This window comes from Diabrotica undecimpunctata, chromosome 4 (genome assembly GCF_040954645.1).
Source record: "Diabrotica undecimpunctata isolate CICGRU chromosome 4, icDiaUnde3, whole genome shotgun sequence".
In the NCBI taxonomy this organism is placed as follows: Eukaryota; Metazoa; Arthropoda; class Insecta; order Coleoptera; family Chrysomelidae; genus Diabrotica; species Diabrotica undecimpunctata.
In genome coordinates, this window is record NC_092806.1 from 137,878,483 (window position 1) to 137,906,378 (window position 27,896).

Sequence of the window (27,896 nt, forward strand, 5' to 3'; positions counted from 1 at the left end):
TTTTATACCCTAAGCTGTTAACAACTAAATAAACTTGTGCATTCCATTCAGAGTTTCGTTAATTAATTCTCCAACGAACATACATCATTTTATACAGAATAAAAATCATTTTATACAGAATAAAAGTCCTATATAGAAAATATAACTCTTACCCAAAGTTTATTTAAAATCCTTTATACAAGGGATATAACTTAAAATCCCTTTCGGGTTACATCATAGAACGTTTTCGGACTAAAAGATCTAAAATATGTTGTGATGTTTGAGTATTTCTCAGATAACCTATCTGGCAACGTAAGACTCCCACTAAGGGTTGCTGCTGACCCTCTGACGATATCTAAATAGGTTCTAGATGGCAACTTTCCATCTAGAACGAGTTCTCATCTAGAACTTGTTAAATGCGGTGGGTTATACCCACTGACGGCCCTTTTTAGGTAAATATTGGTTCAAAAAAAAAAAAAAAAAAAAAAAAAAGAAAGAATCGCAGATGTAATTGTGTTCTCAAGTCGCTAGCCGAATGAGCGGTTGTGTGCGGTACTCGGTACGCTATCTCTTCGTCTCAAAAATGCAGCAAAAAGTGCATTAGTTTTCGCTATATTCGCACGCCCCGAAAACACCGGTATAAATAATGAACAATGTGGTATAGTAAACTCCTTAAATAGTAATAGTTGTTTTGTAAATATTCTCTTGTTATTAAATGTGTAGTATAGATCGATTACGCCTTATTTTTCTCTAAGTACAACTCGATAAAATCGAACACATAAGGAATCATCGCCGTGAAGTCTGCCTACGTATATCGAAGGAATAACTTTAGCAGTCCACGGTCCTAAAATATTTGGTACTGTACCCGTTAGGGAACGGAATTTAATAAGCTTTCCCCCAACAATTGGTGGAGATTACGGCAAAGTTCTATAATGAATATGTTCAGCACCAACACCAAAGCCGTTAAATCTAGCATTCTACCGCTTCTACCACTATAAATCTTGTCTGTCTGTATATAAAATATATTTATAATATGTGTCTATGTAAAATTCCTACTTGTAATTACATTTTATTCTGTAAATTGTGTTTGTTGTGAAATAAATAAATAAAAGTAAAAATCTGCCACAACAGAATTATATCCATCCCTATAAGAATTCATAAACTATCTTGATCGATGAGAAAAATACACTTTTCGCAAGATGAGATAAATTTCTACATATTACCGACGCAGATAACCGTTAGGACGAGGTCCGAGGTCTATTTGTCACGTAACGCTAAGAGCGCAAAACAATTGTACAAAAACGTATGTTTGTAAAGTTTGTATATATCCAGTAGGATGACAAATAAATGCAATTCCAATAAGAGCTCATCAGTGAACTAAAATTTATTTCGAAGAAGGGGAAATGTATTGGAAATTTGTAATTAAAGGTCTTTTATAAGCTTTCTAAAACATTTATTTCTCAAAAAATCTTTTAGTAGGACGCACTTTAGTATAAACCTATGATCTGCTTTAATAAAATTATAATTTCTTATCGTTTTAAACTGCAACTAAATTTAATACATGCTTGATTTTACTGAACTTTTACAAGAAGACCACACGAAGCAGCGAAAAAAATTGGATTCATTTCTACAAGAAGAATCTGAAGTATATTTAGATAGGTAGGTATACAGAAAATATTCAAATCCCTTATAGCTACGAAAATAAAAAAAAGCATATATATCGGGAATATAATCTGAATAAGTAAAATATGGACTTTCAAAAATATCAAAAATGCTTAGTAGATTGTGTAGCAGATGTTTAAACGAAAAAAAAGTATCAGATAAGTAGGCAACATTATAAAATATTTCTACTTTTAAAAAAGGTCCTTAGAATTAGACACATTGCAGTTATAAGTAGCGTTGGTGGGACTTAGATTAGAAAATCAATTTTAACAATGAAAACGAGACAATTAGAAGAACAAGCGACCAAAAAGAAAATTAGACCAAAGAGGGGATAATCAAGGAAATAGATAATAAATTCAGTAAGAGAGAGATATTCACGAAATGGCAAGAGCGAGGCTATTAAATTAAAATAAGCTTTAATTGAAAAAAATAGAAGCTTGAAATGAGGAAACATTGTAGAAATTTCCATAATAATAATAAAATATATCATTACTGATGCAAAAATCCAGAACCATCAATTCTAAAATGCCCATACTGTAAACTTATCGATTTTGTAATTGTATCAGCTTTTCCCAGAAATAGAGTATCGTTTTTAAACTATTCTAGATCATAGGTCTTTCATTAGTGCCATTTGTAGTAAAGGTATAACAGCTATACTAGAGAGATCAGCTAGAACTGCCTCTATATTTTGTAATGTAGTAACTTTAAGTAGATTATCTCTTCTAAAAATAAGTATGACTACAGCCAACAACGAGATGATTTCCAAAGAGTCGTATGCCAACACTAGATCCCATAAGGAGAGTAGCTGTTCTGGAGGAAGATGACCGCTGAAAGCACGCATTATCCATTTTATTACGAGTCTCAAGCTAGAAAAAAAATAAAATATAAATAAAAGAATAGTTAAACATCATTTATGCTAATAAAAATTTTGATTACAATATCGCATATGATTCAAAATGTTCCTTTTTAGTTAAATCTTTAATCATCGACAATATGACATCATCATCATCAGTTGGCGCTACAGCCCTTCGTGAGCCTTGACCTGCTTCAAAACATTCTTCCATCCTTCCCTATCGAGTGTCTGTCTTCTCCAGCCCCTCACTCCAATCTCCCTCAGATCTGCCTGTACATCGTCCAGATATCTGAGTTTAGGTCGCCCCCTTCTTCTTCTTCCGACCGGCCTGTTTAGCATAGTTATTTTAGTGGGATCACTCTCATCCATCCGCATAACGTGGCCCACCCACCTTGGGCGGTTTATTTTGATGGTCTTCACAATATCTGCATGACCAAGTTCAAAGTTATATCGCCTTCTCCACAGACATATGACATCACTTTTTAATTTTAAATAACTTTTATTATGTTCAACAAATGTTTCTAAACCTCTTTTCCCATGGTTCTTAACACGTGGTAATCAAATATTTAAGTAATTTTACATTATTTTTTTTATTAACAGTCAAAACGTCACCCTGTTGTAATAAATTAAAGTGGAATTACTTATTTTTCAGGATTCACTGATGACGGTCTGATAAGACTGAAAACGTATTGATATTTCAACTAATCTTTTTGGATAATTTTAAAATTTAAATATACCATTGCAAAAGACGTTCTTATGCCGTCTTTTTTTATAAGTAATTTTCTCTTTTCTCTCTTATCTTAAATAATTCTTTTATTCATACATTTATATTATCTTTGCTTTACTAACAATTTTAATAAACATTTGGAACTAAAAGTAGTTATATTAAAGAAGAAATAATAATTAGATAACTTACGGAGGAACGTGGTATTTCCTGAAATGATTCCACAGCAGTGGATCGAAACACTGAAGCAGTTTCTCGAATAGCAGGCAAAGAGCCACCACACCTTGAGAATTTCCACAAACTCTGTGCAATCTATGCCAATATCTCAGGTAGAATGCTCTAAACGAAAAGTACAAATGAACGGGATCGTCGTAAATGTAACAAAATGGAGCAGCTAAAAATAAGGTAATACGTATTTAAAAACTTACCTACTTACAAAAAAACATAAATATTGAACATTCAGGGTGGCCAAACGAAAATGAAACAGAGGTATTATCCGGAACTGCGACAAAATTTTTGATTGCAGCACGTTGGTTTTTGGTTAAAGGGGTACACATTTTTCTAGTATTTTCGATTATTTTCCTTTGACCACTAAACCATGGCACATTATTACGAATTGCTGAAAACCTGGCCAAAATTCTAAATGTAAGTATATCAATTTGACTATGAGTGTGTACTATACGATTTTTAACCTTGCGAATTACAAATTTGACGTCAAAATTAAAAAATTCAAAATGGCTAATCCAATATGGTGGACCAAATTTAATATATTTCTGATTATTTGGACATAAATAGGTATAAGGTATAGGTATCTTACTGTAAAGTTTTTAAGGTCGCTGATTACGAATTTAATGTCATAATTGAAAAATTCAAAATGGCGAATCCAATATGGCGGATCAAATTTCATAAAATTTGAAATAATTGGGCATTCATTGGTACTAGAAGGTACTCTGCCGTAAGAAACTCTCTGATTTTTTAAATAGCAGTAGGGTCTAATAAGATATGGTTTTAAAGCACTTACATTTCCCAATACATTAGTTTTTCTTAATTTAACTTTTTAATCTAACTTTTTAGATTGTATTTACCAGCTTAATTAGTTGATTAAGTAGGAAAATGGTTTAGCTTTTAATTTCATTCTACTCATAGTTTTTTTTTGTCAAATTTGTCACACTAAGCAAATATTATGATACGAACACATAAATATAGTGAAATTAGAGGATTGTAGAATACACATGTCAGTAGGAATTATGTTTTGGAGTTGTTAAAAACATCAGCAAACTAGGAATGTAGGTAATAAAGAACGGTACTATATTAACTAAAGGGCCTGCAGTTAATAGCGCTAGTGAAGTTGCAATGTTAAAACCTGTTCACCTATATCCTATGTTAAATATAAGGCAATTAGCAGCTGTATCTCGAATCAACCTTAACAAGAGCGTCAAAGCCATTTTGAATTAAACAAATTCCATCCATTTAAAATACATTTAGCGCAGATACTTAATGTGCATAATTATGACCGTCGTTTACACTTTTGTTTGCAACCGATGAGGAAGATATAAATTATATGAATCGAAAATTATTTGAGGAATATGCCAAATGGGGGCTTACTGTAAACATAAGCAAAACAGAATATTTAAAAATTGGAAAAAATACCACAGATCTGAGGCTTGAAAACGCAGTCATAAAAGGCTGCAACCAGTATAAATATCTAGGAAGCATCATATGAGCAGATGGCAGAGTTAAGATAGATGTACAAAACCGAATAACCCAAGGGAAAAAATGCATCCGAATACTGAATTCATTATTGTGGTCTAATAAAATAAAGATGCATACCAAACTTCGCATATACAGAGCAATTGTAGAACCAATTACCACATATGGTGCCGAATGTTGGACGATGACAAAGAATGAACGAGATAAAGTAGACGTTGTGGAAATGGATTATCTTAGAAGATCATGTCGAGTATCGAGAATGGAAAGAATCAGGAATGAGGAAATACGAAACCGTACAGGAATTAGAGATACTCTTTCAGATAGAATACAAGGAAGGCAATTACAATGGTATGGTCACGTGATGAGAATGGAGGAGGAGCGGTGGCCAAAGAAAGCCTTAATGTATGTTCCGCCAGATAGAAGGAAAAGGGTAAGACCACCAAATTCCTGGAGAAGATAAATTACAAAAACAATGCAATCTAGAGGCTTAGAAGAGGGAGATTGGAGAGATAGGAAAAGATGGAGGCTGAAATGCGGGAAGTGGCAATCGCCGTAGGACCCCCGTTATATGATGATGGTTTACACTTTTGTGAAATAATGAGTGAGAGAGCAGTGATCGCACCACAGTTTCTCTTTAATATCTGTTTTTCCGATGAATGCACTTTTTTCGTAAACGAAACTGTAAATCGTCACAACTGCTGTTATTAATCTGGTTCAAACCCCAGCGCTTTCCACGAAGTACATACGCAGCAGCCACAAAAATTAAATGTATAAACTGGAATTTTCGCTGATCGATTGGTGGGACCATTTTTTAACATTAATTTTACTGTGACTGATATTATTGAAAATGATTAACAATATGATAAACAGCATTTGACTTTTCAACAAGACGGTGCCCGCCGCATTATGCTTTACTTAGACCAGCATTTTCCACGGCATTAGATTAGGAGAAAAGGCAGAAACTACTGGCCTCCTAGGTCACCAGATTTCTCCCCTGGATTTCTTTTTATGGAGGCACCTAAAAAGTAAAATCTACATAACACCACCAGCATCTTTAGAAGATTTACGTCAACAAATGCCGACGAATCCCTCCGCAAATGCTTCGGAATGTGAGAGAATCAGCTAAAAACATTGATCTTAAAATGTATTTTTTTTTTAAATAAATCAAACTATTGTACCGAATTTAAAAATTTGTGACTAATGTATAGGGAATTGCAAATGATGTCTTATTTGACCCCATTGACATTAAAAAACAGGTATGTTTCCCTTTAACCAAAAATCGAAGTGTTCCTGCATTTTCCAAAATCGTTGTCGCAGTTCCTGATAATGCCTCTTTTCGTTTTCGTCTCGCCACCAGTTTCTACCATAAAAACGTATACTAGCTACAAATAGAGTAAACATTTTAAGTAAAGTTGCTTTTCTCAAAGAAGTAAATTTAAACTTTGTTTACTTACCATACATGGAAAATCCATGAAAAGGAATAACTCCACTTGGAGGAAAAACTATAGTAGTATTAGTGCTTTCCGGTGTGCCTGTTTTTCCCTTTATGACTACTTGCATAAAAGCGGGTTGTGTAGGAAGGTTCTTTAAAATTTCTGAATCTCTTGAAAAACATAGCATTACCTAAAAATGTAATTTAAAATATAAGGCAAGGGCTTGAAAAATTAAAATACACTAAATCTCCTAGAAAACATTCAAACAATTAAATTTGCAACGTGTTTATAGAAATCCTTAACCTGAAGAACTTAAATATGAAGGAGGTAATAATTATGTTTCAATTGTTATTAATAATAACATTTGAAAAGGAGCAACTGTTATATATTTCGAAAAGATTCTGTACAGATTCGGGTTTTAAAATAAGTCAAGCAAGCAAGCAAGTTAATTTAATCCAGCCTGTGAGACTTATACACCCCTTAAGAATAACACTCGGGTGTTATAATTCATCACTCCACCGCGCCCCAATGCTCTAGACCAGTGATTCCCAACCTGGGGGCGATCGCCCCCCGGGGGGCGATTTGAGATATTCAGGGGGGCGATAGAGCGAAGGGGGCCATATGGGGGGCGACAGAGAAAAGGGGGCGATAAGGGGGGCGTTTAGCATCCGGAAAACGAGAAATTGGTAATTGAGAAAAATAAGAATAGAGAAAAAATACAATACTTTCGATCGGATATCCATAGCATAATAAAAAGTAAATATATGTATACCAATGCAGGTAATAATAACACAAACATCTCGTCTAGTCACAGATCTTATCGAACACGAGGCGTCACAATATTAGAATCATTATTAGTCACAATGTTAGAATTTGGACAGAGACGTCGACGCGTGGCAATATAATTATTTATTGAGAATTGCGGGATAGTGTTTTTATTCTTTGCCTTCTCAATAAGTTGTAATTAATTACTCTTTTGTTTTGCTCTCAAAATGTCAGCACCTAAAAAAAGTGCCGGCAGTACCCAACGGAGTATTTGAAATATGGATTCATTGAATTGCCAGGGAATAAGAATCTACCATTGTGTCTCATTTGTGCAAAATCTTTGTCAAACGAATCCATGAAGCCGCCTCGTCTTATGGATCACTTGAAGAGGATTCATTCAGATAAGTCAGACAGACCCGTCCAATATTTTGCGGTGAGTAAAAGTCTTTTGTTTGTAGGATCTATTTTTTCCATGTACAGTTACAATCATTGAATAGTTTACAGACTTACGTATCTAGGAGCCTATTTTTTAAATTTTTACCCCGTTTAAACGCACCTTTTACGTCAAAAGTATTGCAATGTAAAAATTAAAGTGTAAACTATTTAGTGACCGTAACTGTACCTATCAACATATTATAATTATTTTTACTTTCTATTACCAAAAGTCAGACTGAAAGAAAACCTTTTTTAAACTTTATTACCATTACTTATAATAATTAAAGTGAATGTGTATTTCTTTCGTTTACAGGAGCTCAAGGCAAAAGTATGAAAGGCGAGTTACTGTTGGGCCATTGATTGCAAAAGCTACCAAGAAAAACGACAAGGGTTTACTTGCTTCCTACAAGGTATCATTCTTAATAGCAAAAAGTGGCAAGCCGCACACAATTGGAGAAGAACTCATCCTTCCAGCTGTCAACGAGATAGTTGATACTATGTTGGGACCCAGTCAGGCCAGCCAAGTAACAGATGCAGTTCCTCTCAGCAATAATACTGTCTCCAGAAGGATTGTAGTATTCATAACTGGTGAAACCTGTCTAAGGGGGCGATCATGGGAAAAAGGTTGGGAACCACTGCTCTAGACCATCCCTTTCCCCCCCTATAGTACTCTGATGCGCGATAGAGGCACAAGAACTCCCAACACGATATCCTATCCCGATCAAAGCAGGTTAGCGTAAGGCGCTCTTTTCCTGCTATCTCTGGTGACTTATCATCGAATCTGAAATGCTTGCTTGCCTACTTGCTCGGGCCCCAAGTCTCCGCACCGTGTTCGGCGACTTGGCGCTCGAGGATGGACGCTCGTGTCCGGGTTTAGGGTTTTTTGTTAATTTTTGTTAGTAGTTTTGTAATTTTTTTGTGACCGAAGCCGTTTTTTAACCCTAGAACCACACGGTTACGTCAGATCCGACATCGAGTCTGACATTTTATGCGTATGGTAGGCGTCTACTGCCGTCTAGTACCCAAGTACCCTCCTAAGTAGTCGTTCTCTTGATGCCCACGAATTAAGGTGAGTCAAACGTTTTTCGTTCGGATTTTATTACGCGTTGATGTCGGATAAAAACGTTACCGTGTGGTTTACGTAATATTTTTTTTTAGAAAATGGAATTTAATCAAAGATATTTATCTAAAAAGGAGATTTTGGAAGAGATTTCTAAAATGGAAGATGAAGAAAGCGATTCATCCATAGATGGCAGTGTAAGTGAAATTGAGGACAATATTTTATCGGATCATGACTGAGGATATCGAGTATGTACCCTCTGACTGTGACCAAAATGACGAAGATATGGACGTACCTTTAGCAAATGAACCACTAGATGAGAGAAACTTTTTTTGGGTACAGACAATGAAACAATTTGGACTGACATTCCATTAAGTAGTATACACTCTCGAACTCTTTCGAGAAATATTATTACCCACCTTCCAGGAGCAAAGGGTAAAGCCAAAGGTCTTACTGACGAAATAAATATTTTTAATCTTTTTATAACATATGAGATGATTGAACTGATTGTCCAATATACTAATGAAGAAATTGAGAGAAAATCATCGTCATATAATTCAGAACAGTCTTACATATCTTCAACAGATGTTACAGAAATAAAGTCGATTATTGACTTGCTATATTTGCTTGGTGCACTAAAAAATTCAGGCGTAACATTACTGTATGTGTTTTCTCCAGTTTTTGGTCCCAGATTATTTCGTTGCGCCATGAACAAAAATCGTTTTGAGTTTTTGTTGAGAGTGCTCCGCTTTGATTCTAAGATCACGAGGGAACAACGAAGGAGAACAGATAAATCTGCTCCATTCAGAGAATTCTGGAGTTTATTCGAGAGTAATTGCAGAAAAAATTACACTCCATCGGAGTATATAACCGTGGACGAGACTTTGTTAAGCTTTAGGGGGAGATGCCCGTTTAAAATGTATATACCAAGTAAACCAGATAAGTATGGACTCAAAATTATTTCTCTTTGTGATGCAAGAACATTCTATTTCTATGGAGGAATTCCTTACGTTGGCAAAGAGAACAGACCACAAAGTGACCTGCTGTTACCAACTCAATATGTTCTAAAGCTGGTAGAACCCATCAAGAACTCAAACAGAAACGTTACCACCGACAACTGGTTTTCGTCTTGTCAACTGTCTGAGGAACTTAGGAAGGATAATCTAACTTTAGTAGGCACCCTTCGAAAAAATAAGAGGGAGATTCCTAAATCCTTTATTGACACAAAAGGGATTCCTACTGAGTCATCACGATTTTTGTACAGTCCAGATAAAATGTTGGTATCCTATGTACCTAAGAAAATTAAAAATGTAGTTCTGATCTCGTCAATGCGTTCTACTGGAGACGTAAATCAAATTTCCAATAAACCTGATATTATAGAATTCTACAAGCTCTGTCATTCAAAGACCACCAAAAGAAAATCCAACCGATGGCCTATGAGGTACTTTTTTGGAGTTCTTGACGCTGCTACTGTGAATGCTTTTGTAATTTATAAACTGAATGTAGATACACCTGTTTCGAGATCTCGATTTTTAAAAAACTTATCGCTCACCTTATCGGCTACTCACATGAAGCGAAGAATTCAAAATTTGAGAATTGCAGTTGCCCTAAAGACGCAAATATCTATATTGCTAGATAAAGATGTCCCTTCTGCTACAAATATAGCTGCTGTCGCTCAACAAGGAAGCTCAAAAAGACCAGGATTGTGTGCCTTCTGTGATCGGAGAAAGAGAAGGAGAGGAAATTACAGTTGTGCCCATTGTAATAAAAGTGTGTGTGGTGAGCACAAACGAATTGTTTGCCCCCAGCATTATAATTAATTAATAAAATTTTTGTAATTTTTTATTTTGTTTAATCGTTTTTGTTGTTTTTTTGTTCCATTTTCTAACTTGGAATATCAAGAATTGTATTACTTTTTTAAATCGTTTATGTACTTCTAATGTATTTTATAATTTTTTTTATATATCAAATAAACGTATTTTTTACTAAAATCTATTATGAGTTTGGTTATTTAGTTTACAATTGTCTGTTTTGTACATTAAAGTAACAACGTAGAAAAATATAATTATTTCTAAACAGTTGGGACTGTGATCAATGAACCGAGTATACCATCGATTATTGACGTCATAAAATTCATGATGTGCTTTGAGATATGTTTCAATCGAAGTGTACGCTGTTTGTTTTATTCAAATTATTAAATACTTTCAAAAATACTTATCCACATGCATAATAAACAAACCTGATAGAGTACATCTTCAAATACAAAATATTGATCATCGTTAGAGGCTGTTAAAGTTATATCCTTAATGATGAGTTTATCGATCATCAAATCATACTGTAGTACGTGCTCTTTTAGGGATTGGAAATACGCGTATTCCTAAAAAAGAAAATATTACTTATAGTTATGTGTTATGAATATTATTGAAAGTATTTGCATTATATAAAAATATTTCTTACATATTCCTTAACCTCGGATCCTAACAGTAAACTCCATATTCTGGCTCGTAAGCATCTCGGACATCCCTTTTTTAAGAACTCTTGTGCTATTGGGGCATAATTTTTAAGTAACACTTTTTCTCCTAAGTGTATTCTTTCTTCTTCGAATTGTGCAAAACTGTGGGTTATTACTAGCGAATTAGTAGCTGTTAATATTTGTTCCCCTCGTGAAAGCTCCGAATAAAAACTTCTCTAAAACAATACACACTGTTACTTTTATTTTTTAAAGAACAAGGACTAATAAAATAGATGGTTATTTTAATTAGGTATAATACTAGTTTAAATTTCATGTCGTGATTTTCATCATCATCATATAACGGGGGTCCTACGGCGATTGCCGCTTCCCGCATTTCAGCCTCCATCTTTTCCTATCTCTCCAATCTCCCTCTTCTAAGCCTCTAGATTGCATTGTTTTTGTAATTTTTCTTCTCCAGGAATTTGGTGGTCTTCCCCTTTTCCTTCTTTCTGGCGGAACATACATTAAGGCTTTCTTTGGCCACCGCTCCTCCTCCATTCTCATCACGTGACCATACCATTGTAATTGCCTTCCTTGTATTCTATCTGAAAGAGTATCTCTAATTCCTGTACGGTTTCGTATTTCCTCATTCCTGATTCTTTCCATTCTCGATACTCGACATGACCTTCTAAGATAATCTATTTCCACAACGTCTACTTTATCTCGTTTATTCTTTGTCATTGTCCAACATTCGGCACCATATGTGGTAATTGGTTCTACAATTGCTCTGTATACGCGAAGTTTGGTATACATCTTTATTTTATTAGACCACAGTAATGAATTCAGTATTCGGATGCATTTTTTCCCTTGGGTTATTCGGTTTTGTACATCTATCTTAACTCTGCCATCTGCTAATATGATGCTTCCTAGATATTTATACTGGTTGCAGCCTTTTATGACTGCGTTTTCAAGCCTCAGATCTGTGGTATTTCCTCCAATTTTTAAATATTCTGTTTTGCTTATGTTTACAGTAAGCCCCCATTTGGCATATTCCTCAAATAATTTTCGATTCATATAATTTATATCTTCCTCATCGGTTGCAACCACCACCTGATCATCTGCAAACAACAATGTATACAGAGTTTCTTGTCCCACTTCGATGCTCATATTTATCACATTTATTTCTCCAATTCCTCAATGCTTCTTGGACGTATATTTTAAAGAGTGTCGGTGACAAACAGCATCCTTGCTTTAGGCCCTTTAGTGACTTTAAATTCATTTGAGGTTCTGGTTCCAATTTTTACACAACTAACTGCATTTTCGTACAATTTATATATCCCTCGGATATACGTCGAATCCAATCCGGACCTTTCGAGGACCTCAAACATTTTCGTGATTTTAACTTTTTAAATTTACCACACTTTTTTATGTAATATAAGACCCGGATTGGACCCGATTTATTTATGTAAAATTATGTGGGTATATGATTTTTTTTATAAATAAAATGAAGTTATGCAAATACTTTGATTTTTGGAATGTCTTACAAAGAAATAGGCTATACTGTCAAATAACATTACATATTTTTACACCTTGTAACTCTCTAGGTATAGACCATTGTTTCGTAATGAACCATAACCCGTTTCGCAGTAAAAATATAGTTAGCAAGTGGTAGAGAAGGCTTAATAAAATTGTCATAATTAAAAACTAAATTTTTAGGGAAAAAAAAACAGAAAAAATCAAATAATGGTTAATATATTGGATATTTTGACAAGTTGTATCCAAAAGTAAGCTTCTTGATTATTCATTCGGCTTGTCAAGGCATAGTTAGGAGTTAAATAGGGACAATTTCAGGTTTTAAACACCAAAAATTCTACAACATAAAACACAATGATACACTTAACAATTTGTTATACTGCAACTGTTCACAGTTTTCAAATAAAGTGAGGAGATAAGATGTGTGTTTAGTCGTGACTCACATCCCGATGCAAAAGCTTCAATTAAACGGAGTCCAAGTTAAGAAAGTCCACAAAATGATATATTTAGGAACTGTGATAACGGACCAACTAGATATAGACACAGAAATAAAACGTAGATTAGCAATGACTAAAACTACTTTTATGAAAATAAAGTCATATCTTTGCAATAATCATCTCAGTTTAGAACTAAGACAAAGAATCGTTAAGTGCTATGTTTGACCGTACTTTTGTATAGTGCAGAAGTGTGGACGCTAAAAGTATCGATTATGAACAAAATTGAAGCATTGGAAATGTGGGTTCATAGACGAATGCTGAAGATACCTTGGACAGCAAGGAAAACTAATGAAGAAGTACTAAGGATCGTCAACAAAGATAGAGAACTGCTAAAGACTGTTAAACATCGAATTATGTCTTATCTGGGACATATAGTAAGGGAAAGTCGATATAAAATATTACAACTGATCCTTAAAGGTAAAATAGAGGGCCGTAGAGGTGTAGGAAGGAAACGGGTTTCTTGGTTGAGGAACATTCGAGAATGGACTCAGATATCAAATGCGGGACAATGATTATTCCATATTGCAGAAGATGTAGAAGCCTTCGCAATGGTAATCGCTAACATCGGATAATTCTGATATGGCACGCGAAGAAGATGTCCCATTACGTACCTACTCACTAATCATTGTAGACCAGTCTCCCCTACTATTATTTAAAACATATGTGAAGCCTAACTTTTACTTACCAGATCACCCAAATTTTTTACTTTAAGAGGTATTTGACTAAACTGCCAACCGGTACTTCCCCTAAAAAATTAATATTTTCTTTATAAGTAATTAGATGTTATTACGGGAATTTTCTTAACAAACTTAATGAATATTAATCAAAATACTTATTGCCACCATATTATTACTCATGGAATATGTGTAAATCACCCTGTTTGTTATACAGTGCTACACACAATTAATACTTTGATAAGCTATAATTTTTTGATAAATACAGCGCGTTTCACGACGATCTTACACTATCTCTCTCTCTCTCTATCGGAAACTACTAACACGATATTTATGAAAATTGGTTTATGGGGATTACAATAAAATTTGACAGATATGCTACTTCCGGTTATACCGGAAGTGAACAGCAACTTTTTAATTTTAAATGGAACACCCTGTATATTATTGTGTTTCTGGAGTCTGCGTAAATTTTATACAACATTTTTATTAGGTACCATAGGTCAAAACTTCATATTTTTTTAGTTATTCAGCTTTTTCAGAAATTTTGACAGATGTATCTGACAGGCTACCACGGGAAGATGTCCTGGATTATGAATTACCTGGACCTGCCATCTTACAATTTCGTAAAGAGACTACACCAGACACTGAATGTGCTGGACCATCTGGCCTACAACTTCAGAACGAGATAACTCTAGAAAAAGTGAACCTGGACCATCTAAAATAGGATTTCAGCTAGAAACAACTATGGATAATAAACTTCCCACATTTGTTAGTCCAGAAGACTTCAGAGGGTATCCAAATGCACCACCCCATAAAACCAACAGGAAACCTAGAAAGCGAAGTAAAAGCACAATAATAACTGACACACCCGAGAAAGATGCGTTGATATAGAGGGAAAGAGGAAAAGGACAAGTACTAATTATCAAAAAGGTTAAAGATCGTTTAACGGAATTCCCTACAACAACCAAATTAACTAAACGACAAAAAACAGTCTGACTCCAGTGAAGAAAGTGATATCCAACTAGCCATCTCCTTATATGATGATGATAATTGGATTTTTCTTAACATTTTCTATCTGCAAATCAGTATCTTGTCGATTTCTTTTTTCCAATACGTCATCTACTTAATCATGTTTTCATGTTTCTGCTTCGTCAGGTAGTATACTTTTGATACAACTATTAAAGATTAGTAGAGTATTAACCATATCTGGATAGTAATACAATTTCAAATCATTGGCATAGGAAACTGATTTTTACTGACATCCACAAATTAAGTCTGATACATGTAGCAAAAACAAAATAGGACCTCATATTAACCCCCTAGGGACAACACTGGCTACTATACGTGAAACAGTGCAGTCGTATTTTGTTGGTGGAGAAAGTTTTCTAACCACAAGAATAACGAACGCCGTAATGTTCTATCCTCAGCAATAACTTTCTTATAAATAAATTTTCAAATGTACGTGAAAAGTCAATATAAATGAATCAATTATTTCTTAAAGGGACTAAGTGATATTTTCAAGTTTTGAGAAAAACAGCAAAATGTTGTTTATTTTTTAACCTCTTGATATTTTAAACTTTTTATTCCTTTTTCTCATTAGTATGGTGCGGTTGAAGGTGTGTATTAATCAAATGAATCTAGAATTCTGGATTTTCTTTATTGGACAGATTTTTCAAAAAAGTTAACTTAGGTCCGTTTAGAAATAAACATTTTAAAAACTCAAATTTAATTTTTTAGGTTTTTTATAATCCTCTAATATGGTAATTTTATTGTGAAAAACAGCCACAAAAATACATTTAACCAAAATTAAAGAAATAATATATAATATAAAACATAGAAATAAAATACTATTCTTACAAAGTTTAAAACAAAATCGAAAAAAAAAATATGGTTTTCAGTTCTATTAAGTTGCTTTGGTTTTGGATTTCTTAGTCTTCCAGGAATTTATTATGTTGACGTAAAACTCTTGCTTATCTTCTGGTACCCACGGGTTAAGGCTTTGCAAAGGGTTTATTTTTGTTTCCAAAATTGGCACCATATCTTCAGGATATGCTGGTATTTTGGACCATTCGATATTAAATTGGCTGTTGTGTTTCGGTAGAGCCAAATGGAATTGATTAACACCAAAAATGCTATTAATATATTCCGATGCCCTTACATAACCTGGAGTTTCGGAGCTATATACATAAATGGTTAAAGGTCGAAATTGCAAAATGATTTTTTTGAGATCGAGGAACATTTATTTGTTGAGATTCAGTGGACAGGCTTGTCTTTTTATAATACTTAGGCCACCATTGCTTAAAATCAAGAATCTCACTACCTAGTTTGAACTTCTTTTACAGTAAACTTGCTTTTGGCTTTTGAATTAACATACAATTTCTATGTACTTATAAATTTCAAATATTCTGTCAAATTTTTTTTAAGTACCCTTTTATGACACCGAAATCCCTGACACAGGGCAAGAAGGAGTGCCCTCTAATGGAAAAATAATGTTCAATTTTATCGGAGCACCTCATATTTGTAAGGGCCAAACATAATCTTATAATAGTATGGTTCTTATTTTGCCCAGGGCAGTTGTCACAAAAAAGTTTCAACTCTTTTATGTTGGGTGGTATGTAATTTTTTATATAATCAAGCAAAAAGGTGCATGCTTCATTAGGGCCTTATTGGCCTGTCATTCGTGATAAATATAGAAAAAATATTTTTTCTGTTTTAAGATGTATGCAAAATACATTGACCGTTAGTTGGTTCTTATAGACGACTTCTTGTACGGTATAATAATATGTGGTAGATGAACATTTTGCATATACGTAGTCAAATGCGAGCCCTACCACGCCATTCCTATCGTGACACTCTTTAACAGTATCCTATAAATTCGTATAAAACTTGTAGGCGCTTTTTTGTGTACCAACAATTCTACAACAGCCACTTTTTTGAGGCATCTCCCAGAGAGGGACTTTTGATTTTTAAATTTAACTCTACACATTTTACGCATTTGTCTATTTGAGGACGGCCAAATTTCAAAGTAAAGTTTTCGCCAAAAAATGTATAATAGCTGTATTTAATTTTCGTTTCAGGATACTTGGATCTAAACATTTCGTACATAATTTTTATATTAAGCCTACTATCTAGATATTTATATTCTTTTCCCGAATAGTGACTTTCTTTTACTGGATAGCTTTGAATGTGCTGACGAATTAATATGTTTGGATCTTCTGGCATTGCCCTTTTAATATTTTTGCCACGTTTATCTCTAGGAGTCAGATTATTTTTAATCAATTATTTTATTCGCTTTATTCTTTTTTCAGATACAGAATGCAAATTTAAAAAAGCCCTACAACACACTTTTACTTTCAGATCTCCAACGCGAATAAAATGATCAAAAGATACTTCCCTTAATTTATTGTTTTCATTTTTCTGGCTTCTTCGTTTTGGTACATTTTTCTGATGTATCAGGCCTTGAAGATATATATCCTGTTCATCCTTGTTTTGCATTTTGTAGAAATTCTCAAATACTACTTGCTTTTGCTCATCGTTTAGCTTAGTAAAACACTGCATTTTAAAGTTTGTTTAGCAGAAAATGGTTGACTTCAATTAGTGCGGTCATAAATATTACTAAATTTATCTGACTTGGCTCATTATTAAGACCTTTTACCTCAGGTAAACTATTGTTACCTGAAACCGGACCTTTTATACTATTATCGGTTAACCCAGGATGTTTCTGTTCCATACTAATTGAAATCAACCATTTACTGCTAAACAAATTTTATATCTAAAAAATAACACATCGATATACTTAAGCTATTCAATATATAACTTTATATATTGAATATATATTTAATATTAACTTTATTTAACTTACTTGCAAGTACCTTCGATTTGCCTGGCAGCAACCATCTTGCCTTTTAATCTGTATACGCAGTACCACTAACTCTTAGCTTTTTTGATTAAATTTCTTTGGTAATTTTTATCATTTCTCACACCTCGCCGTCTTTTTCTAAGATTATCTGATTGAGGCGGCTCCCCTTCACTTTCAGTGCTTCTATTTTCGTCCGGACTAGACATATTGCCAGCAAATGTGATTATATTACTCTTAACTACACACAGTATCGAAACCGTTAAGGGGGGCTTATCATCTATTAAATCACTGAAAATATTTCGCGACACGAGGTTTGCATTTTAAACCAAAACATAGCACAAGGTCAAATACAGCATGACACAAATTTAAATATTTATTTTTAAAGGAACTAAGTTAATTTACTTACGCCCTTTCTGCGCTAAACCAGTATTTTCTCACACAAAAATGCAAGTAAGGAATAAACGAATTTAGTTAATTTCTGCACCAAACAGTAGGTTTTTGGGTGAATAATTAGTTTCGCATATTAAAAGAAAAATGGCCGAAATAGTACTTGAGCCCTTTTAGAAATAATCGATTCAAATGATGTCGAGAGGTTCATACAATTACAGAACGATTAAGTATTAATCCATGCTGTGAGACTGGAATAACATTGTGCTCTACCCAAAACGATACTCTATTACAATTAATTTTTCCACTTATTTTTACCTGATGTTGGTGGAATTATTATCGGTCGATAATTAGTTGGTAGTATTTTATTTCCAATTTTAAATATCGTGTTTACTTACCAGATTTCCATCACGTTGGAATTATATTCATTTAAAATGATTTAGACATTAAAGAGAGGTAAATACACTAACGATGATTTTTTTTTCTATTCCCGAGAAAGAGCACCTAGTATTTAAAGTACCTAAGTGCTTCTTTAACTGATTCTGGACAGAAATTAATTGTGGATAAACTGTCTAATAATAAAGAATGTGTTAAGTATTAGTTGCATTTCTAAATAACAATATAAGATAGCAATATTTGTTGCATTGATTTTAATTTAGTCTGAATGTTATTTTATTATTAACTTACTCCGAACTTTTCTCATCAATAGGTCCTTTTAAATTTAACAAAACTTCTAGGAAATCTTTTGGGGCATATACAGGCCTGTATTTTTGTATATTAACCTAAAATAAAATAACAGTGTTGCAATGGATATAATAATTCAAGTAGAATTAAAAAAAACTAACAAAGTCGAAGCTAGGTATTTTTGAGATAGTATTTGAAGCTGGAATTTATATGCAACAAATACAATATGTGTAGATCTATAATACCAACCATACAATTATATGAAAGTTAGGACTTTTCATCAAAAAATAGTGTCAGCTTATCACCAGAGAGAAAACAAAAACTACAGAGAGAAAAAATTAAATAAATAACTCAACAGAGGATGGTGCGTAGGTCTAAATAGCCGACAAAGTAAACTAAACTACAAGGACCAACTAAACCATAACAGAATTTTTCTATAGATATCCTACACAAAAAAACCAACAAAAAAGATAAAAAAAACGACTTCGGCCAACAAAAAAAATTAACAAAACACTAACAAAAACCGGCGAAAGCCAACAAAAAAAATAAACAAAAATAAAAAACCCGGACATGTAGGGCCCAAACTCTTGAGCACCAAGTCTCCGAACCGGACGTAGTCCTAGTAAATGTTTTAGATTTTAGGTGTTTAATAAATTGATACTTTTCCCAGAAGAACAGAGGTAATATAAAAAAACGGCATAGATGCCTGAATTCTCCAGAAAAATACCTACCTGTCTAATGATGTGCCACACACAGTAGGAGAAGAAAAATACCTACCTGTCTAATGATGTGCCACACACAGTAGGGGAAGTGGGGGCCTATTGATACAGTTTTTTTCTACTACTAATTTTTCCTGAATTTAATGGATATAAAATGTAATTTTTTGTGGAATGCAGAATAACTAACCTATTTTTAATAAAACATCTCTAAAATAGAGAACGGTTAACAAAAAAAAATATATTTGTGTAATTCTTAAACGTAGTCAATGCATCAAAGTGCCCCACATACGGGGTACAATGATTCAACTCCTGAGGCAGTTTTGTACAACTAGGGGTACATTAACACACTGTTAAAAATGAATAAAAAAATATTTCAATGCAATTTATTAGCAAATCAAAGATAATGTTAATGAAACAAATGTTAATAAAGTAGTAACATACTATTTTACTGAATGTTGTACGAAGCGAGAGTTATAGGAAATCTGCAGAGTAAAGCTGTTCAATTCGTCCCTGCAGTAACATTAGGCATTGGTAATTTTAGACAAACGTCTGAAAAATTGACTAAAGCTTCATCTTTCACATCAGGAATAATAAAAGTCGACGATCCCGGTTTCTTCCTTAGATAAGATATATGATACTCCAAGCTATCATGTTTGGCCAAGACTTTGCCCACATAGTGCACAACTGATTTCTTTTTTTCAAATTTTATTACTAAAAAGTCACCTTCATTTATATTTTCTGGGAATGGTTGGAGCAAATCAGCAGGGCTATCATCATTTGGTAACCCTGTAATATTCGATGATAAATCCATCGCCTCTTCTTCAAAACAACTTGTAGAACTATCACTTTCAATTTTTTTATTTTAGCAATTTTCTTTGGGATGTTACTCGAATCAGCAAGAGCTACAATATTCCTAGCAGTTCTTAATTCTTTGGCACGGCGTCTTTGTCCTTTAATCTGCATCTGTCTGTGTTGGGTATTGTGTACTTCTAAAAGTCGTTCCTTCTCGAGAGTGTCAGTGTAAATACGTGATTTACCACGTTCCTTTCCTTTTCGTTGTTTTGCTATTTTGTTTATTTTTGCTAATGTCTTACACTCTTAGGACTTATAATTAAAGAAGCAGGTATTGACGGTCGAAGTTCTAGCCGTTGAACAGCGCCAAATGACGATGGATTATCTTCTGGAAGTGATTGCGTTGCTGTGCTAGGCCCGGGTTCAGCAACTGGGAACTCTGTGGAAACAGAAGGATTTTCCAAAACGTTTGGGTCTGTTGAGATTACATCGGAAGCATAAATGTCGCAAGGAGCAAAATTTTCATCAGAAAAAACAAGTTTGTTTAAAGGGTGAATGCCTGGTTTCATAAATCCACTGGTAATGTTCTTTTCCGCGAATGCTTCAAAATATGCTAGTTTAGCAAGACTTGGTATCTCATAAATGGTTAAGGCTTTACCTGGGTGGCCAGACTGCCAACCGCAGTCTGCTGCGGGTAGCATGTGCCTACAGAACTGTGTCAGCTGCCACTTTGTGGGTTATCACCGGCTGTGTTCCTTTACATGTGCTGGCAGGTGAAAGGGCAAGGATTCACAGTCGTAGGGGGCGGAACATTGGATTTCCGCCCCCTACGACTATATATTTATATAGGATAGTTTCAATTGGTCAGTGGCAACAGGAGTGGGTGGCAACACGTGATGTGGCGGAGTGGACGAAGTCACTAATCCCGAACCTTCGAAGCTGGGTGGACTGTGGGCATAGGCAGCTGGATTATTATCTAACGCAAATGCTCACAGGCCATGGCTGCTTCCGCAGCTACCTTTTCAGGTTCAGGAGGGCTCAGTCCGATCATTGCCTTTACTGTGGCTGTTCGGATACTGTGACACACACGATGTTGGAGTGTGAGCGTTGGGCGGATGAAAGAGAGAAGTTTGTAAGAGAGTGTAACTGCAGAATGTTTAATTTCGTGAGAGAAATGGTGGAGAAAATGATGAGGGATGAGTGGTGGTGGACACGGATCCACAAATTTATCAGGGAGCTGCTCTCTTCAAAAGAACGAGAGGAGAGGGAACTCGCAACAGAATTGTAAAACAAGCGAGTAGCACTTTGGTGGGGTTCGGACTGTCGCAGGCCGAAATAAGAATAAATGAGACATACGACGCGAGAGAGATGGCAGCCTCGCTAAGACAGGGGGTTGAAAGTCCTTGGTGGTTCGTGTGGGTGTAGTTTCCTCAATGAATGTGTCGGAGAAAGAATGGGAATCGGGCGATAGCAGGGCATCAGGAGAGATGTTTGCCTTAACCGGCCCTTCCATCCTGATGTCTGGTGTGACAGAGGAGAGGTTTTTAGTTGGACACCGACCGTCTCGGAGTGATGCCCAAATTCCTTGGGCATCTAGCGCTAGGGTATTAGGAACCCAACACTACATATGTGAGTCACAGGTGTCTGTATGCAGATTTTCCTTCTTCTCTTTAATAATGTAAAAAAAGGTATACCAATCGTTAAAGGCAACTTTTAACTTGCTTTTAAAGGGACCAAATACCCCCACATCAAGTGGTTGTAACTTGTGCGAGGTATGTGGAGGAAACGATAAATAAATTATGCCATTCGCCCTGGAATAATCGACAGCTTCAATTGATTCATGATATGCGATTCGTGGTTATCACAAAGCAGCAATATCGGATTTTCTGTTGAGCAGCAAGTATGTTTTTGGATATGTCATAGTGCTTCCAGGTATAACTCACAATTCATCCAACCAGTTTTCGTAGCGAGGCCTAACCTTCCCTTAGAAGCACCATTTATGAAGTGAGGTATATAATGAACTCGTGGAAAAATAAATATAGGGGGTACAGTATTCCCAATAGCTGATACTATACCACAGAAAGTAACCAGCTCATCCCTCTCAGCAGAAACGATTTGTCCGACTTGTTTTTGTGTTCTGTTGGCTAAAATTTTGGGCGTCGTCATTACGGTGGTAATACCTGTTTCGTCAATATTAATTATGCGATCTGGTGTGAATGAGTATTTAGTAAGGACACACTCATAATTTTTAAAGAATTCTGTAACTGAGGTTTTGTTGAATCCTACTGACCGTGCGAGACTGGTGTTTTCAGGTTTTCTTAACATTATGTTCACATTTCTTTTATGGAAACCTGAAATCCAGTCCTGCCCTGCTGCTTTTGTTTCGTCCCATTTAGGATATTTTTTTGTATTTCACTTGTTTGGCATACTCGTAAGCTAAACTTCTCAGTTTCCTTTTCTTTTTCTTTTCTATGTTTTCAGTCACTGTATCAATTTTCCCAGTGTATCAATGGGCCCTCACTTCCACTATCTATATTTCATATTTAAAATTTAATAATCTTTTTAATTATTAATATCATTAAACGATGTCCTCTTTAGAATAAAAATCAGCCTGTTTAAGCATTTTCACAAAATCCAATGAAAATTGCCAAATATCAAGGTCAACCCTTTTGAGTGGCCAACCCTGTATTATAGCCTCCCTTATTGGATAAATTATAGTCTCTTTCTTTAATCACCAAATATATAGAATGTAGAATTGTTTACATAATTAAACTTATAATGAACTTACTTCGTAGTTACTCAATTCCGTCCATTTACTCAAAATCTCTTCTTTGTCGTTTGTTGTTCGTGGTTTTGCAAGACTTATTCCTAGCTCATTACACATAGAATTTAATGACTTGTGGATTCTTTTATCCCAATGAATTTGACATTTTCTAGAAATAAAAATTGTTATTTAACAGTAACACGCAGCATAATATAAACGAGAAAATACCAAAATTTAACGTAAAACAAATTAAGTTCGACGTCATACTTGTTGCCATACTTAGGTTCTATCGGCATGCTGAAATTAATTAATTTTATTAGCAGGAATTCCATAAAGCTATACCTATTTACCTGTCATACGTAGACGTCAACTGCGACGTATACGCATGTCTGGTTGATTACGAGAAAGCGTTTGATCGAGAACTCCAAGATACAAATAATAAAAGAAACCGGAATTAACAACCAAGATCTGAAAATAATTAGAAATCTTTACTGGAATCAGACAGCCAAACTCAGGGTTGAAGGTGAACACACTGACTAGGTGAAAATCATGCGTGGAGTGAGGCAAGGCTGTATTTTGTCTCCTCTAATCTTCAATCTCTACTCTGAAAGAATATTTATCGAACTTTTATACGAACCTGAAAAAGGTATTCTACTAAATGGTTACCGGCTAAACAACATCAGATATGCAGATGACACCATAGTGTTTGCGGACAACTTAGAAGACCTAAAAGTTCTTATGAACAAAATCACGTATTACAGTCAACAATATGGACTCAATATAAACGTTAAGAAGACAAAGCTTATGATAATTAGCAAGAAAGGTATAACAGAAGGTCAACTCTTCGTCAACCAATCACCTGTAGAAGAAGTGACGCACTACAACTATCTCGGCACAATAATACATGAAGATAGGAAGAACAACCAGGAGATTAGAGCACGCATCGGAAAAGCTAGATCCACCTTCAATCGGATGGGGGCCTTCTTCAAGAGTCACAATCTCTCTCTTAATACAAAAGTAAGAATGCTGCGATGCTACGTCTTCTCTGTCCTTTTTTATGGTGTTAAATCGTGGACTTAGAACGAAGATATGTGCAGAAAACTGGAAGCATTTGAGATGTGGCTATATCGGAGAATGCTGAAGATCCTGTGGACTGACTAAGTCACAAATGAGGACGTCCTCAGAAGAATGAATAAGAACCCAGAGGTACTGACCACCATCAAATCTCGAAAGTTACAGTTCTTCGGACATATTATGCGAAATTAATCCAGATATGCTCTCCTTCAAGCCATCCTGCAAGGAAAAATATTTGGAACACGAGTTCTAGGAAGAAGAAGAACATCTTGGTTAAAGAAACTCAGAATATGGTTCAATACCACGTCTGTGCAGCTATTCCACGCTGCTGCAGATAAGATAAATGTTGCCATGATGATCGCCAACATTTGTAACGGAGAGGCACATCAAGAAAAAGAAGATATTTACCGGTATACCCTGACTTTATCAGTCAATCGATCATTATAATTATTAGTACGGAAAGCATTACTGAGTAGACAATTGTGTCGAACAGTGTTTATTTGCTAACTAAATACTACAAATATCTTTTATAGCAGTACTATTCAGCCTAATTAATATTAGTAACAGTGTAGTGCAGTATGGGTCAACTCCTAATGCCAAAAATAAAGTATAGTAGGCGGTACTGTAGAGTATCGCGAAGCTTGTGTATTTTTAAATTAAAAAAAATTATGAAATATTTCAAAAATCAAAATAACAAATTATGGTCAGTTTTTACATTTTGTTTACCTAACGGCTAACCCCTCCTTAGGTACACAAAAATTGGACTCTTCCACTGCGACTGTATAAATATGAAAGTTGTTAAAATATTTTACAATCAGGTCAATCAGGGTAAATATGGACAGGGGCAAATGAGGACATCGAAAATAAAATAGTTAATAAAACGCTATGTTGAATTTGTCATTGTACCTCCCTTCTATACTTAGGTGACATCTACCAGCAAAGCTGTCATTTTAACGCACCTGACACTAAAACTTAACCTATAAAATATTTGATGTATCGCTTTCGTCGGCTGTTACGGTAAGTATTGTTATTTTAAAAATACTTGAAATATTAAATATTTTTATCACAGTTGGATTTAATTTATTAAGTAGAGCATTTTTTAAGACCATATTTCTCAACAAGTATCTGGCTAAATAACTAAGTGCTAAAGCCATAAAAAAGGTCTTTTTCAGTTGCGTCTGTAATTATGCAGTCTTCAAATCCATATAAAAGGGCAGAGAATACTGTATTTATTCTCGTTTTAATACTAGTTCTAATTTCTATTCCCAGTTTTTTAATACATACCTAATACTGCTTTCATTTAGCATTGGCATTACCATTTTTGACTCTTTAGCCACAGAATAAATAACAATCAGAATGTTCACTCTCAGATGCCGCCGTTGAAGTGTGTCAGCACTCGATCGCCAATTTTAAACGGAAACATAGACTCAGATTGAGAAATTTGTGACAAGCTACGACAGAACTGTAATTTAAATTTTTAGAGATTAATAATTAAGTAAATTTTAAATAATTTAATTTATTCTTGAACTAAAAGTACGAATAAAATATAGTAAAATAATAATAGAAAGAAAAAATCTTATACCAAATCATCAATTTGGTTTCAGAAATCAACATTCCACTATAGATCAAGTTCACAGAATAACGAATATAATAGAAAAAACATTAGAAGAAAAGAAAGTCTGCTCTACAACCTTCTTGGACGTAGCACAGGCGTTTGGTAAAGTCTGGCATGAGAGTTTAAACTATAAACTAAGAACGTTCATACCTAAACCGTACTCAGAAATCTTGAAATCATACATTACGAATAGATATTTCAGAGTAAAACAAGAAGAAGTGTACACCGACTTAAGGGAGATCAAAGCTGGCGTACCACAAGGGAGTGTCTTAGGTCCGGTCCTGTACCGATTGTATACGTGTGACATTCCAGAGCTGGAACAAAACACTATTGCCACCTTCGCCGATGATATAGCCATACTAGCTATAGGAGACACTAGTGAAGAAGCGGCTGATAAGTTGCAACTATCAGTAAATAAAATACATAAATGGACCAGAAAATAACAAATAAAATTAAATGAGACTAAATCTGCACACATTAACTTTACAAATAAAAAAATAGAAAATTTCCCAGTTAAAATAAATGATACCAAGTTCCTTATGCAACATCAGCAAAATACTTGGGCATCACCCAAGAGCTAAGCTGCGCTAGAAAGTCCATGTCAAAAAGAAAAGAGGGGAGCTTGATATTAGATATAAGAAATTGTATTGGCTGATTGGAAAAAATTCAACATTATCAATTCATAATAAATTATCGATCTACAAGCAAGTACTGAGGCCAGTATGGGTATATGGGTGCCAACTCTGGGGCTGTACCAAAGCTAGTAACCTACATATTATCCAGAGATTTCAAAACAAAGTACTGAGAAACATTGTTGATGCTCCTTGGTATATCAGTAACAGCAACCTCCACAAGGACCTGGGTATGGAAACTGTGATCAAAATAGTCAAGAGAACAGCAGCAAGTCACGAGCAGAGGCCATAGGTTATAATATAGGTCAATAAGAGCAAGCCATAGGTTAAGCCCTTAGATTTAAGTATTTGCTGTTTATTAAGTTAGGTCAGAAAATAACTAATAATTGGTCATTTATAACCAGATAGCAGTATACAAACACCGCACAGGTGTTAAAAAAATATAAATATTATGTCTATGGTTGCCGTAAATAAATTAAACCGTGTTAATTTTTCTATGCAAATCAGATAAAATTTCACTGAACAGCACTGGTTCCGTTTAAAACATGGCAGATTCCGTCCGCGCGAACAAGATGCGCGTACTTATATTTACAAGCAGAGTGGGCATTCTGATTGTTTATTATTCTGTGCTTTAGCCTGTCAAACATTAAGAAATAGGTAGGAACATTTTAAATTTGTTAAATTATTTAGGATCATGTTGGTATTATTGATTTATAACCTCAGGGAGTATATGTCATAGATAATTATTTGACTATTGTATTAAGTTAAATTGGACTCTCAATCTAATTCTTTACAATAACGTTCTTTTTTGCTTTACCAACAACTTTCATAACTTTGCACTACAATTTAGTTGTTGATAATAATTAAATAAAATGAACTTAAATAAAAATTTTAAAATTACCTGAAAAATGCATCATACGTGTTGCTTTCTCGTTTTTTGGATTTCACGAATCTGTATATGGTATTTTTTAATTCAGCTTCCAAACCGTTTTCTTGCATAGCTTTCAGCAGAGAATTTTTAAAATCTTCCGATTTTACACTAGGCGTAATAACCAATTTCTGAAATGCATTTGTCAAATCTTAAAAAATAAACAATAAAGTTTGACATTGACAATGATAAATTAATATAAGATACTCGAATCAGTAAAAGTCACTCATGTTACTTTCAAAGCTTTCAAATGATTGCACAAAAGTAAAACAAACGTTGCATGTCATATTTCTCTTGTTGTCATATTTCGAATATAGTAAAACTGCTGGCACAGTAGAATACTAAAAAATAAATGAAATGGTAAGAAAACAGCACGTGGCACGTGGGGAGTGCCGACAGAAGTGAATAGTTATTATAGGGCGTTATTAGTGTATACCGGTGTTTCTTTAAAAAAATTATTTAATGATTTTAGTAATTTTTAAAGTAAAAAAAGCAAATAGACGTAAATATAGCAACGATTTTAATGACGTCAATCCAAAGAAGTAAATTATATAACTGTTTGTAGGTAAAAATATAATTTTGTTGCTTTTATTATATTTTGTTGACTTGTAGATACAATTTCAGCGCAGTCAGTAGTGTGGCATTGTATTGTGAGATTATTCTAT

At 34.4% G+C, this 27,896-nt stretch overlaps 1 protein-coding gene across 1 annotated transcript; it reads right to left on the reverse strand.

Annotated features, from left to right (window-relative positions):
- Positions 1-1,433: 1,433 nt before the first annotated feature.
- Positions 1,434-27,479, reverse strand: LOC140438438 (TBC1 domain family member 19). Its single transcript, XM_072528116.1, has 9 exons — positions 27,205-27,479; positions 23,007-23,151; positions 18,711-18,805; positions 13,789-13,849; positions 11,079-11,309; positions 10,861-10,998; positions 6,383-6,551; positions 3,411-3,612; positions 1,434-2,507 (listed from the first exon to the last, which is right to left on the reverse strand). The coding sequence occupies exons 1-9, from the start codon at positions 27,300-27,302 to the stop codon at positions 2,249-2,251; spliced, it is 1,398 nt and encodes a 465-aa protein (XP_072384217.1). The 5' UTR covers positions 27,303-27,479; the 3' UTR covers positions 1,434-2,248.
- Positions 27,480-27,896: the final 417 nt, after the last annotated feature.

What these genes read in the sequence shown, in the direction of transcription:
- LOC140438438 (XM_072528116.1), bottom strand. Translation starts at nt 27,302, where the DNA reads ATGCAAGAAAACGGTTTGGAAGCTGAATTAAAAAATACCATATACAGA. An exon ending in ATTGATGAGAAAAGTTCGGA is followed by an intron (nt 13,850 to 18,710) that starts GTAAGTTAATAA and finishes TTAATTTTTTAG; the next exon opens with GGGAAGTACCGGTTGGCAGT. An exon ending in TCATGGATTTTCCATGTATG is followed by an intron (nt 3,613 to 6,382) that starts GTAAGTAAACAA and finishes CCTTATTTTTAG; the next exon opens with CTGCTCCATTTTGTTACATT.